Source organism: Rhinoraja longicauda, chromosome 27 (assembly GCF_053455715.1).
Source record: "Rhinoraja longicauda isolate Sanriku21f chromosome 27, sRhiLon1.1, whole genome shotgun sequence".
NCBI lineage: Eukaryota > Metazoa > Chordata > Chondrichthyes > Rajiformes > Arhynchobatidae > Rhinoraja > Rhinoraja longicauda.
Window position 1 is genome coordinate 8,316,041 of NC_135979.1, and position 14,166 is coordinate 8,330,206.

The 14,166-nt window shown below is 46.8% G+C and overlaps 1 protein-coding gene across 2 annotated transcripts in view; it reads right to left on the reverse strand.

Annotated features, from left to right (window-relative positions):
* Positions 1 to 567: 567 nt before the first annotated feature.
* Positions 568 to 14,166, reverse strand: part of LOC144606949 (arf-GAP with SH3 domain, ANK repeat and PH domain-containing protein 2-like) — a 101,084-nt gene continuing 87,485 nt past the window's right edge. For both annotated transcript variants that reach the window (XM_078423474.1, XM_078423475.1), the window contains exons 23-28: positions 13,131 to 13,235; positions 11,461 to 11,725; positions 9,471 to 9,532; positions 7,158 to 7,246; positions 6,192 to 6,314; positions 568 to 3,367 (exon numbers count right to left, since the gene is read on the reverse strand). In XM_078423474.1, coding sequence (XP_078279600.1) covers positions 3,293 to 3,367; positions 6,192 to 6,314; positions 7,158 to 7,246; positions 9,471 to 9,532; positions 11,461 to 11,725; positions 13,131 to 13,235 — 719 coding nt within the window. In that variant the 3' untranslated portion in view covers positions 568 to 3,292. The remainder of the gene's footprint in view (positions 3,368 to 6,191; positions 6,315 to 7,157; positions 7,247 to 9,470; positions 9,533 to 11,460; positions 11,726 to 13,130; positions 13,236 to 14,166) is intronic.

Consider the following 14,166-nt stretch of genomic DNA (forward strand, 5'->3'; position numbering starts at 1 on the left):
TCTGCCTCAGAAGGCAGTGGAGGCCAATTCTCTGAATGCATTCAAGAGTGAGCTAGATAGAGCTCTTAAGGATAGCGGAGTCAGGGGGTATGGGGAGAAGGCAGGAACGGGGTACTGATTGAGAATGATCAGCCGTAATCACATTGAATGGCGGTGCTGGCTCGAAGGGCTGAATGGCGTACTCCTGCACCTATTGTCTATTGTCTATAATGTGCGGGGATCGCTGGTCGTCGCGGACGTTGGTGGGCTGAAGATCCCGTTTCTGTGCTGTATCTTTAAACTAAACTGATATATTAGGAGATAAGACCAATATCCAGACAAAGGAGGTTGATTTGAAGATAAAGTTTAGGGGGGAGGGCGGGGGGGACAGGGGGCGGGGGGGACAGGGGGCGGGGGTGGGAAGCCAGGGAAGTGGAGGTCTTAAGCTTTTGGCAAGGCATGGATGGCAGAGGTGGAGTAAAGGAATTGTGGGATACACAAGAGGACAGAATTAAAACGCAAAAATAGAAAACGCAAATGATACATCAAAGCAGGTATGTTATTAATTTTAATAAATAGTGAATTACATTGCAATGCATAACAAAATGCAATATTTTTCTTCAGTCTTTATACCAGCAAGTCTCACCTCTCCCTCTCTCTCTTTGGTACTGGAGTTTGTACACTCCTCTTTGCAGTTAGATACATCAAACACATTTTTGTGCGAAGAAGGGTCTCGATCCGAAACATCACCCATTCCTTCTGTCCAGAGATGCCGCCTGTCCCGCTGAGATTCTGCAACATTTTGTGTCTACGTTTTTGTATTTCTTGGCCCATTTCACACCCATGCACAAACCTTCAGTTACTCAAGGTTTTCTCAAGAGCTCTCTTGGGAAATACATTGTGTAAGAAAATAACTGCAGATACCAGTACAAATCGAAGGTATTTATTCACAAAATGCTGGAGTAGTTCAGCAGGTCAGGCAGCATCTCAGGACTCACCTGACTCACAGCCTGACGAAGGAGCTCAACCCTATTCCTTTTCCCCAGAGATGCTGCCTGGACCCGTTGAGTTACTCCACCTTTTTGTGCCTGTCTTTCGTTCCTATGCTTGCAGGTGATCAATCACTTCTTTTTCAAGTTGCAAAGTTGGCCCTGGACACTCCATCTTCATCATGCTTCACAGCAGTGACATCAACGGCATTCTCCACTTTGATCATCTCATCTTTATGCTGAATGATGTAGTCCGTGCACAGTTGTTTCAATTAAACGCTCCAGTGTCTTCATGGAAATGTCATCCATTTTGACCTTTGTCAAACAATGGAAGTTTTTGACAGGAAAAGTTCTGGGGTTTATCAATGTTTTGAAAGCTCAATTAATGGGTTTCGTTCGAGAGACGATTCTGATGTTAATACTTCAAGACTGCGAGTAAAAATCCAGACTTGGTGGAACCATTGCTGTTATATACAAGCTGACTTGTACATCTCAATGACAGCCAGATTAGAGACCAGTGAAAAAAAATCAGAGTGCAAAATTCCATCAAACGTAATTGTGCGGACCGATTACTCTACTCTGTTCCTTGGGCATAGAGAAAAATCCCTTCTGATTGTGTCACTCTAATAATAGCTCATCCTGCTTTCTCCCAACCAGAGAGATGGTTTTAAATTGAAATTAATCTAAAAGTCCAGCTGATTTCCTACAGGATGTGCTAGGATAAAAAAGCTTAGCCCATTTTCTGCACGTGACCAAAAACTATTAGCCCCCTTTACTGTGTCACCACTCGATCCATTTATCGTTGGTTTGAGTTAAACGTGCTCTCGCGCGTGGCCTGGGTTCAGAGTGCCAGCGGTTGCGTGACCACCTCACTCAAAAACCACCTACACTCCATACCACCCAAGACCCTCTTGTCTTGTCCCATCCCCTTTTACTTCGGCCATTTTTTTGCAAACTCTTCAGTGTAATATTCTGTCGATATCTATTTGAAAACAATTGATGTTCGTGCGTGCAAATAAGTGAAACCCTCCTACATTTCCCCCCGGCCATCTGCAGGTCCTTCAAGTGTATGAACAATAAACTCTTTGAAACATAAAGGTCGCGTCGAGACTCCATCAGACTAACATTCTTCATTCTTCGTGCAGTTCATGAGGAATTATGGTGAGAAGCAAGGTTTTGGAATGTACACTAGTAAGCTGTGGATTCCTCCAATTGCTATTTACTTCCGAAGCCCCTGTATTTGGCAGCCAACATTGTAGTGTGGTTCAGGTGGTTACAATTCAGTAGATCATGTTAAACATTTAACATCACCTCATAGTTACAGTATTCCTATTCCAACCTATTCTCAAATTGTGCAAAACATTGTCCAAATACGGCAATGCAACCTGTGGATTGCACCATCCAGTTGGCCTGTGCTTTTTATTGGATGTACGCAATACTCCACTCGGTCCTTGCACGCTGATACCACCTGGGCATTTCTCCATTCAATCCATATACAGCACTCCATTTGTTCCTTTGGCCCACCGTATCAATTTAACTAGTGCAACGCTCCACGACGCGCACACACCCTTATCAATCCATGCACTGTGTTTGTACTCCAGTTCAATTTATGACACAAAGCATTTTACGCGCACCTCAACTCTAATCTAGGCAATGCTCCATTCCACCCGAGAAATGCTTTATATACAATCCATAAATCCCAATTGAATCTGGTAGGACCTTTACACTTCTTTCAGCTAGAATCCCATTCCCCATACCCCAGTCCATCGTGGAATGCAACATTCAACCCTTGTTCTTTACTGACCCTACAAAATAGTACCTGTCTAATGTAACGTTTCAGCCACACATCGACAAATGCCTACAAGACTCCTCAGTGAAGCACGGCTCACTCGTGAAGACGCTCCCATTTCAGAGCATCTCCTGTCTGCAGCATCCCCCCGTCATTATTCCTAGAGCTCCATCTACCTCTGTGGACATATATTGGTCAAATGAGGCAGTGAAAGACAAATCCTTTGAAAGGGATAAAGGTTTAAATATCAGGACAAACTGGTCACCGTGGACTGAGGCCCAGCCTTCACATAAAACGGTTCCAGCTTTTGATCGGTACTTGGTTGGAGCAACCAGTGAGTCTCCAATGATTACAGGAACAATTTTCAAAGGGCAGAAATCTTGACACAAAGCTGATGTACCGGGTTGGCATTCCAACGAAGGCGTGGCCCATCGTGCCAAGCCGGGAGAGAGAAACCCAACCTTTCCAAAGGGCTTCCGGAGTTTTCGTTTGAAGGTTCACGCGATCACAAGTCTGTTCCAAATGGAGGATCTGGTCATTCAGACAACAGATGAACATAGTCCACCGGAAAAGCCCCCGCCCTTGACTTGCCTCCTTCTATGTGGCCAAGCTGTGAAAGAAACGGATTCACTCAATTATAAATCATTTAACAATAGCGGGACGGTAGCGGCACGGTGGCGCAGCGGTAGAGTTGCTGCTTTACAGCGAATGCAGCGCCGGAGACTCAGGTTCGATCCTGACTACGGGTGCTGCACTGTAAGGAGTTTGTACGTTCTCCCCGTGACCTGCGTGGGTTTTCTCCGAGATCTTCGGTTTCCTCCCACACTCCAAAGACGTACAGGTATGTAGGCTAATTGGCTGGGTAAAAATGTTATTTTTAAAAAAAATAAAAAAAATTTAAAAAAATGTCCCTAGTGGGTGTAGGATAGTGTTAATGTACGGGGATCGCTGGGCGGCACGGACTTGGTGGGCCGAAAAGGCCTGTTTCCGGCTGTATATATATGATGATATGATAAGTCATTTATCTCTGACTGATGAAAGTTTATGGGGCAGCACAGTGGCACAGCAGTAGAGTTGCTGCCTTACAGTGCCAAGGACCCGGGTACGATCCCAACTACGGATGCTGTCTGTACATTCTCCGTGATCGTTTGGGTTTTTCCTGGGTGCTCTGGTTTCCTCCCATCTTCCAAAGACATGCAGGGTTGCAGGTTAATTGGCTTCTGTAAACTGTCCCCAGTGTGTAGCATAGAACTAGTGTACAGGTGATCTCTGGTCTGCACAGACTCGGTGGGCCGAAGGGCCCATTTTCATGCTATATCTCTAAAATAAAATAAAATAAACTTAAAGTGCATTACGCCATATTGTGTTCACCCGTTTCCAAAATGGTTCTGATGTCCTTGTGTAACCTGTGCTGGAGCTAAAGAGCCATTTGATTTAGCACTAAGTTCTAGACGTATGCCTCCACTGTTAATCAATGTATATTTAACCATTCCCAATGTGGGTCTCCACAATTTTCACTGCAGAGCGCTGGGTTCAATCCTGATACGATACGAGAGAACTTTATTTATCCCAGAAGGGAAATTGGTCAGCCAACAGTCAAAGAACACAACAAGATACATGAAACATGAAATTAAAGTGACGAATGGAAAGGATTGGGGATTGGGGATGTGCAAAGATTGGAGACTCCATAGACATACAGGTTTGTAAGTTGATTGGCTTCGGTAAGATTGTAAATGGTCCCGAGTGTGTGGGATAGTACTAGCATACGGGGTGATCGCTGGTCGGCACGGACTCGGTGGGATGAAGGGCCGTATCACTCTAAACAGACAATTGGGTTGAAGGATTTTTTTTTTGTACTAGAGGACTCCATGAATCGAAAAACCACAAGAAAATGCACCCGGGTTTTGTCATCTATATACTAAAACTCTCGTTTGTTATCTTGTTTGTGACTAAACTTCAGCCAAAACGGTACACGACAGCGCGACAATTTTAGGCCCACCTCACTCACCATTGTCACTTTAGTGATAACGCAAGTAGTTTTATTGAAATCGGTGTTATATTTTTAAAGTTATTCACATTTTAAAGTTTAAAAGGAGGGGAGGGGGAGGAGGGAGGGGGAAGTGGGGGACAAGGGAGAGGGGAGAGGGGGAGGACAGGGTGCTGCACCAATGCAAGAGAAGTTTGGGCCTAACGGGCCTACTATATTACCTCACAGGTAGGGAATAGAGATGAGCTGTTCACAGAGGGGGACTTTATACGAATAAAGTCAATTTTATTTGTATAGCACATTTAAAAACAACCCACGTTGACCAAAGTGCTGTACATTTGATTAGGTTCCAATAGAAAAAAAAAGAAAACATACAGTAGCACGCAAACAGTTCACAGCGCCTCCTCAATGAGCCTCAAACACTAGGGAGTAGAAATATGTTTTGAGCCTGGACTTAAAGGAGTCGATGGAGGGGGCAGTTCTGATGGGGAGAGGGATGCTGTTCCACAGTCTAGGAGCTGCAACCGCAAAAGCGCGGTCACCCCTGAGTTTAAGCCTAGACCGCGGGATAGTGAGTAGCCCCAAGTCGGCCGACCTGAGGGACCTGGAGTTAGAGAGGGGGGTTAGAAGATTTTTGATGTGGGGGGGGGGGAGTGTCCATTTAGGGCTTTATACGTGAATAGGAGGAGCTTGAAGTTGATTCTGTACCGTACAGGGAGCCAGTGGAGAGAGGCCAGAATCGGGGTGATGTGGTCCCTTTTACGGGTACCCGTCAGGAGTCTCGCTGCGGCGTTTTGGACCAGTTGCAGGCGGGACAGGGAAGATTGGCTGATCCCAGTGTATAGGGAGTTGCAGTAGTCTAGGCGGGAGGAAATGAAAGCATGAATGATTTTTTCTGTGTCGTCGAATTGGAGGAAAGGTTTGATTTTAGCTATGGTTCGAAGTTGGAAGAAGCTGGCTTTTACCACAGCGTTGACTTGCTTATCAAATTTTAATGCAGAGTCAAATATCATGCCGAGGTTTTTGACATGCGGTTTGACTAGGCAGGATAGACTTCCAAGACTGCCTGTTATCAATTTGATGGAGTCGGGGTCTCACACGAAAGAGGGTCTCACAGAACTCCCAGAGAAAGGAGGAGACCTCCTTCAAAGTGGGCATACCTTGAGGCGAGATCACAGCAGACCAGTCAAAATTTAGAAACCAGGATCTTCAGATGCTGGTTTACAAAAAAAAGTGTTGGAGTAACTCAGTGGGTTAAGCAGCAAACCTGGAGAACATGGATAGGTGACGTTTCTGGTTTGGACCCTTCTTCAGACTGGTCATCGTGGTAGTCTGAAGCAATGCCAAGTACATGGTGAATGTCCAGTGTCCTACAAGGCACTTTCAGTGTGGTTAGGTGGAAGCTTGGATAACAGTGGGAAGGAGCTTCTGGAGAGCAGATACTCACCCACCAAAACAAGTCTTCCTCTCCAGTTACAACAATGACCTCTCCCTTGGTGAAGGTCAGCTCGTCGGCATTGTCCGCGGTACAGTCCAAGATTGCCTTGACCCTTTTCTGTTTCAGCTTCACCTGTAGAAGTCAACACAGTGAAACACTGCACCATTGCCTCGTCCCCAATATTCTGCCGCACAGGATCGCAAGGCATTTCTATCGTTATTTTTCAATTCTCAGCAAATGTTGAAAGACTGGAGCGACTAGGCTTGTATACACTGGAATTTAGAAGGATGAGAGGAGATCTTATCGAAACGTATAAGATTATTAAGGGGTTGGACACGTTAGAGGCAGGAAACATGTTCCCAATGTTGGGGGAGTCCAGAACAAGGGGCTACAGTTTAAGAATAAGGGGTAGGCCATATTTAAGAGGGAGTTAGATGTGGCCCTTTTTGCTAAAAGGATCAGGGGGTATGGAGAGAAGGCAGGTACAGGCTACTGAGCTGAATGATCAGCCATGATCATATTGAATGGCGGTGCAGGCTCGAAGGGCCGAATGGCCTACTCCTGCACCTATTTTCTATGTTTCTATGTCTTTGGAGTGTGGGAGGAAACCGAAGATCCCGGAGAAAACCCAGGCAGGTCACGGGGAGAACATGCAAACTCCGTAAAGACAAGCATCCATAGTCAGGATCGAACCCGGGTCTCTGGCGCTGTAAGGCTGTAGCTCTACCGCTGTGCCACCGTGCCACACCATTATCATAGTGTCTAGCATAGAACTAGTGAATGGGGTGATCGCTGGTCAGCATGGAGTCGGTGGGCCGAAGGGCCCGTTTCCAAGCTGTATCACTAAACGAACCTCAACTAAACTGAAATGAAAAATCAAGAGTTTGGTCTTCACCTCATCACATTGAATGATTTCTGATCTCCCAATGGAAGAATCACTATATAGCAGCACAAGAAGACACTACACCAACTCACCCCAACAGATTTTCTTGGCAGTGGCACAGGGATTGGTTTGGAGCTCACGGGGACAATATAGACATCTTCATGATTTCTTGAATTTGGCTCTGTTGGCAAAATAATGTTCTTTTTATAAATGAGAAGCACAGAACGTAACTATTTGGCCGTCGTGCCCAGCTATTGTGTTTGTGTAACGATCCAATTAGATGCATCCCTCGCCACTCACAATTCTGCAGCACGCTCTTGGAATTGATTATAACAATTAAACACAACCGAGACCTGACTATGCTTAGATCTTCAACTGATGAAGCATTAATGCTAAAGATTGGATTAAAGTTAAATAAATGACTTAAGGTTTATCGTTTGAGTTCATTGTCACGTGTACAGAGAAAAGTTTTTTGTTGCGTGCTAACCAGCCAGCGGAAAGACAATATATGAACACAATCGAGCCATTCATAGTGTACAGACACATGGTAACGAGAATAACGTTTAGTGTAAGGTTAAGTCAGTAAATTCAGATCAAAAATTCCCAATCAGCAATTGATTGTACGTTGAACTTTGGTGGGAAGATTGGCCAGGCAATTTGGTTTGATATATTGAAGACAGACACAAAATGCTGGCGTAACTCAGCAGGTCAGGCAGCATCTCTGGAGAGAAGGAACGGGTGACGTTTCGGGTCGAGACCCTTCTTCAGGCTGAGAGTCAAGGGGAGAAGGAGACACAGAGATATGGAAGGGTAAGGTGTGAAAACGAGGGATCAAAGGGGAGGAAGTTCAAGGCAAATGTAGGACAGATCACTGTTAGCTAGGGGGAGCTGACACCGAGGCATACAAAAATAAAATGTAATCGTGAGGCCAGTCTGACTGGTCGGAGAACTAGGGTGTGATGAGGGACGGAGAGAGCCAGAGAGCAAGGGTTCCTTGAAGTTAGAGAAATCAACATTCATACCACTGGATTTTTAACCTGCCCAAGCAAAATATGAGGTGCTGTTCCTCAAATTTGTGTTGGGCCTTACTCTGACAGTGCAGGAGGCCCAGGACAGAAAGGTCAGTGTGGGAGGGGGGGGGGTTAAAGTGTTCTCTGAAACTAATTGTTAAGAGACCACCTCCAATTATAACCACAGGAGTGGATTTCTAAAGGACCACCTCCAATTATAACCACAGGAGTGGGATTCAATGCAGTTTGCTTTTGAGTGGTATCTTCGGAAAGCATCAGAAAGTACATCCTGATTCTGATCTAAGGAGGCCATAATGTCCATGTTTGGCAATGTTAAAGAAAAAATGTTTTTCTACTGTTGTTGTACATAAAAAGCAGAATCAATAAGGCCTGGGTGGTGTTTAACATGCCCAGGAAGATCTGGAGTTCCAAATACATCTCAATCAACACCAAAATAACGTTTAGTGCAAGGTAAAGCCAGCAAAGTCCGATCAAGGATAGACCGAGGGTCACCAATGAGGTAGATAGTAGTTCTGCAGTTGGCTTGAAGGTTATTTAAGGTGTGAAATATTCCAACCGTTGGGTTTTGAATGCCACTTTCTTTGCAAACATCTCCACAGTTTGTATAAACTAACAATGGTGTGAAAACTCGTTCCGCGTTGCATGCACCAAGTCAGGTTTGCGGTAAAGTTTGCACATCATAAGATCAAAAATGATAGGACCAGAATTAGGTCACTCGGCCCATCAAGTCTATTCCACCATTCAATCGTGGCTGATCTAGATTTAGAGATACAGCACAGAAACAGGCCCTTCGGCCCACCGAGTCTGCGCCGCCCAGCGATCCCCGCACATTAACACTATCCTACACACACTAGGGACAATTTTTACATTTACCCAGTCAATTAACCTACATACCTGTACGTCTTTGGAGTGTGGGAGGAAACCGAAGATCTCGGAGAAAACCCACGCAAGTCACGGGGAGAACGTACAAACTCCTTACAGACGGCGCCCGTAGTCAGGGTCGAACCTGAGTCTCCGGCGCTGCATTCGCTGTAAGGCAGCAACTCTACCGCTGCGCCACCATGCCACCCTAAAATGTCTCCCTCCTAACCCTGTTCTCCTGCCTTCTCCCATGACCTCCGACACCCACACTAATCAAGAATCTATCTATCTCTGCCTTAAATATATATATCCACTGACGTTGCTTCCACAGCCTCCTGTGGCAAAGAATTCCAGGCGGAGAAATATTGGCCACCACTTCCAGAGAATTCAGCTCCATTGGTTTCAATGGGACTGGGACCAAACCTATGAAGTCAATAGAAATCATTGCATCAAAGACCCCACCTGGCACAGAAAACATACCACCTTCATTACCAGGTCTATGGTGAAACATACCTCTAGGCTTCTTTACTGCATGGCCCCCACTGGGTATCCTGATGAATGTTGTACGATTGGGACTGCAAAACATGATGTAAAATGATATGGGGATTTATTTATTTATTTATTTATGTTAAGGACACCACAGCACAGAATGGACTTCACAAACCAAAAAGACAGACACAAAATGATGGAGTACTACAGCGGGTCAGGCAGCATCCCTGGAGAAAATGGATCAGCGATGTTTCGGGTCGGGACCCTTCTTCAGATTATACTAAACTAAGGAATCTGGTCCTAGGCTTCCTGTGGATGAGACTGTGTAGCCCTGTGAGCAGATACAGTGTGGCCCCAGCTAAGAGCAAACACACCAGAACTACCTCGTTTAATTTAGTTTCGAGATACAGCATGGAAACAGGCCTTTCAGCCCAACGAGTCCGTGCCGACCAGCTATCCCCACACACTAACACCATCCTACACACTCCAGGGACAATTTACAATTAATTATACCTAGCCAATAAGTCTCTTTGGAGTGTGGGAGGAAACCGGAGCTCCCGGGGAAAACCCACGCAGGTCAAGGAGAGAACGTACAAACTCCGTACAGACAGCACCCGTAGTCAGGATCGAACCTGGGTCACAGACGCTGTAAGGCAGCAACTCTACTGCTGTGCCACTGTGCCGCCCTACTTGACATGGCTTGTAATTTATTGTAGCTAATTTAGCACCCATTAGATGATCACACCAGTCAATGCCTACATTCAGATTATCATGCACTAATCAGAAGTGCAACAGGCGAGAAAAGGCTTTTCACTCAGATGCCTCCATCTCTCACGCTGAATTTCCCATGTGTGTGGGCGTCCATCCCAAAAGCACACAATTGGAAAACTTCAGGTTAATGAGCTTTAAGCTCTAACCAGATGCACGGCTCTGAGCTAAATAGCCAAGTCAAATGCAACAGCCATCAGAGAAGCAATGATGGCAGAACAATTAGGCCAGTTGTTCCCATGGGGATGGTACAAGTTTAGGAAGGAATTGCAGATGCTGGTTTACACCGAATATGGACACAAAATGCAGGAGTAACTCAGCAGGACAGTCAGCATCTCTGGAGAGAAGAATGGGTGACGTTTCGGGTCGAGACCCTTCTTCAGACTTAAGTTCTTCAGTTTAAGACCCTTCTTCAGTTTAAGTTTAGACATACAGCACGGACACGGACCCTTCGGCCCACCAAGTCTGCGCCAACCAGCAATCCCTGTACACTAACACTATCCTACACACGAGGAACAATTTACAATTTTCACTGAAGCCAATTAATCTACAAACCAGTATATCTTTGGCGTGTGGAAGGAAACCGGAGCACCTGGAAAAAACCCACGCGGTTACAGGGAGAACGTACAAACTCCGTACAGACACCGCCCGTAGTCAGGGTTGAACCGGGGCCTCTGGAGCAGTAAGCCAGCAACTCTACCACCATGCCACTGTAATAGTAGTTTAAGTGGTGTCCATTGAGCATAAACCCAAGTTTCACAGCTGAAAAGCACAGTCTCCAGTGAAGGAGCCAAATCAAACTCTTTGGAGTTGCATTTCCCATGCAAAGTGGCACAGTGGCACAGCGATAGAATCCCTGCCATATTGCGCCAGAGACCCGGGTTCGATCCTCACTACGGGGGGGGGGGGGTGTCTGTACGGAGTTTGTACGCTATCCCTGTAACCTCGTGAGTTTTCTCCGGGTGCTCCGTTTACTCCCACACTCCAAAGATGTACAGGTTTGTGGGTTAATTGGCTTCAGTAAAAAAAAAAAATTAAATCTCCCTCGTGTGTCGGATGGTGCTAGTGTACGGGGATCGCCGGTCGGCGCCGACTCGGTGGGCCGAATGGCCTGTCTCCGTGCTGCATCTCTGTACGCGTCTCTAGCAAAGCAAGTGCACAATTACGATCTCACAGCAGACCAGCTGAGGCAGGGCTCGGGTGCTGAAAGCACAATGGTCAGCCTGGTGAAGGGAGAGCTCCTTACCTGGTGGGCGGCGGTGGTTCATGCGTGGGTGCTGGCTGCATGGGTGCTGGCTGCATGGGTGCTGGCTGCATGGGTGCTGGCTGCGGCTCGGACTGCTGCTGGGCCGGCTCGGACGGGACCTCCTGCCTCCGGCACTCTGGCAGGTCTGTCGGCGCCAGTGAACCCCAGTGGTGGGACAACCTCTTCTGAGAATTCGACCAGCTCTGGCAGCTCAAGGCATCTGTGGACCCATCAACCGAGTGTCTCCAGGGCAGATCCAGACGGCCTGACCAGAGGTAAAGAGTTGGGATCGTTCATCATTTCAGAGGCAATTTTACTGACAGAACACCGACAAACCAACAGATCATTCCGCACCTCTGCCATGTCACGGGCCAAACGCAGGCAGATGGGACTAGTGTAGGTGGGGAAAGTCAGTCTCCCTGTGACAGCATCATCAGGTCATGTGATAGGAGTAGAATTAGGCCATTCGGCCCATCAAGCGTATTCTGTCGTTCAATCGTGGCTGATCTATCTCTCCCTCCTAACCCCATTCTTCTGCCTTCTCCGCATAACCCGCATAATGGTGTCGTTAGGAAAAGGGGACGTACAACGAGATCTGGGTGTCCTAGTGCATCAGTCACTGAAAGGAAGCATGCAGGTACAGCAGGCAGTGAAGAAAGCCAATGGAATGTTGGCCTTCATAACAAGAGGAGTTGAGTATAGGAGCAAAGAGGTCCTTCTGCAGTTGTACAGGACCCTAGTGAGACCGCACCTGGAGTACTGTGTGCAGTTTTGGTCTCCAAATTTGAGGAAGGATATTCTTGCTATTGAGGGCGTGCAGCATAGGTTAATTCCTGGAATGGCGGGACTGTCATATGTTGAAAGACTGGAGTGACTAGGCTTGCATACACTGGAATTTAGAAGGATGAGAGGGGATCTTATTGAAACATACAAGATCATTAAGGGATTGGACACGTTAGAGGCAGGAAAGATGTTCCCAATGTTGGGGGAGTCCAGAACCAGGGGCCACAGTTTAAGAATAAGAGGTAGGCCATTTAGAACGGAAATGAGGGAAAACGTTTTCAGTCAGAGAGTTGTAAATCTGTGGAATTCTGCCTCAGAAGGCAGTGGAGGCCAATTCTCTGGATGCTTTCAAGAGAGAGCTCGACAGAGCTCTTAAGGATAGCGGAGTCAGGGAGTATGGGGAGAAGGCAGGAATGGGGTACTGATTGAGAATGATCAGCCATGATCACATTGAATGGTGGTGGTGGTTCGAAGGGCCGAATGGCCTACTCCTGCACCTATTGTCTAACCCCTGACACCCGTACTAATCAAGAATCTACTTATCTCTGCCTTAAAAATTATCCATTGACTTGGCCTCCACAGTGAATGAATTTGCAATGAATTCCACAGATTCGCCACCCTCTGACTAAAGAAATTTCTCCTCATCTCCTTGCTTTGTTGCTTGCAGGTTTGCCCAGCCAACCTCCAGGCTGTGGTTTGAGAGCTGGTCTGATTTGACACGCAGGTAGTGAACAAGGACGATAGTCAAAGAGAACTGCAGTCCCAGATCTCAAAAGCACCTTCTCTTTCAGTTCAACTCTGCGTGTGAAATGGTTCATCTGCTCCCTGTACAGGGCGTGCCCTGGTCAAACACGGAAAAGGGTCTGTGGACCAAAGGGAGTGATTACCTGGAGCTTTGGTAGTTGGGGTCACGTAGCTCGAAGCCAGCGAGTGGACAGGGCTATGCCCCGGTGACGAGGAGGCACGTCTGTTTTGCCCATCCATGGAGCCAGCTGAAAGAGGGCATCACAATGCTATGAATCCATTGTGTCCGTAAACTGGGCGGAGAAGGGTCTCGACCCGAAACGTCACCCATCCCTTCTCTCCCGAGAAGCTGCCTGTGTTACTCCAACTTTTTGTGTCTATCTTCGGACCAAGCTTGAACGCAGGCAAAAAATGGCCATGGAGGACATGCACAACCAAGGCGTGGCTGAGAGGCAAGGCCAATGGCTGGGGGAATCAAGCTTAATCCAACCCAGTACAATAACCACTCCTCAACCCGTTAGAAAATCCAGCGGCAGGGACCCACAAGGTGAATATGCCGAGCACACAGAGATGATGGTGAGACACGACACAAAAAGCTGGAGTAACTCAACTTGTGGGTCGGGCAGCATCTCTGGAGAAAAGGAATAGGCGACATTTTGGGTCGAGACCCTTCTTCAGACTGAGATCCAGGGGGAAGGGAAATGAGAGATATAGAGCGTAATATAGAACAAATAAATGAAAGGTAGGCAAAAAGTAACGGTTGTCAAGGAAACGGCCCATTGCTGGGTGTGGGCTAGGGGAACGAGTTATACAGACAATGAAACTCAACAGGACGACAGTGAAACTAGTACGATGACCAAGGTGGGGATGGATGGAGAGAGAGAGAGGGGATGCAAGGGTTACTTGAAATCAAACATCATACCACTGGGTTGTAAGCTGCCCAAGCGAAATACGAGGTGCTGATTTGCTTTTGGCCTCACTCTGACAATGGAGGAGGCCCAGGACAGAGAGGTCAGTGTGGGAATGGGAATTAAAGTGTTTGGCAACCGGGTGAGGCAAGTTGAATAGAAATGCTCAAGTGAAAGTAAACGACCATGAAAGGGAGAAGAATATAAGAAAATAACTGCAGATGCTGGTACAAATCAAAGGTATTTATTCACAAAATGCTGGAGGGACTCA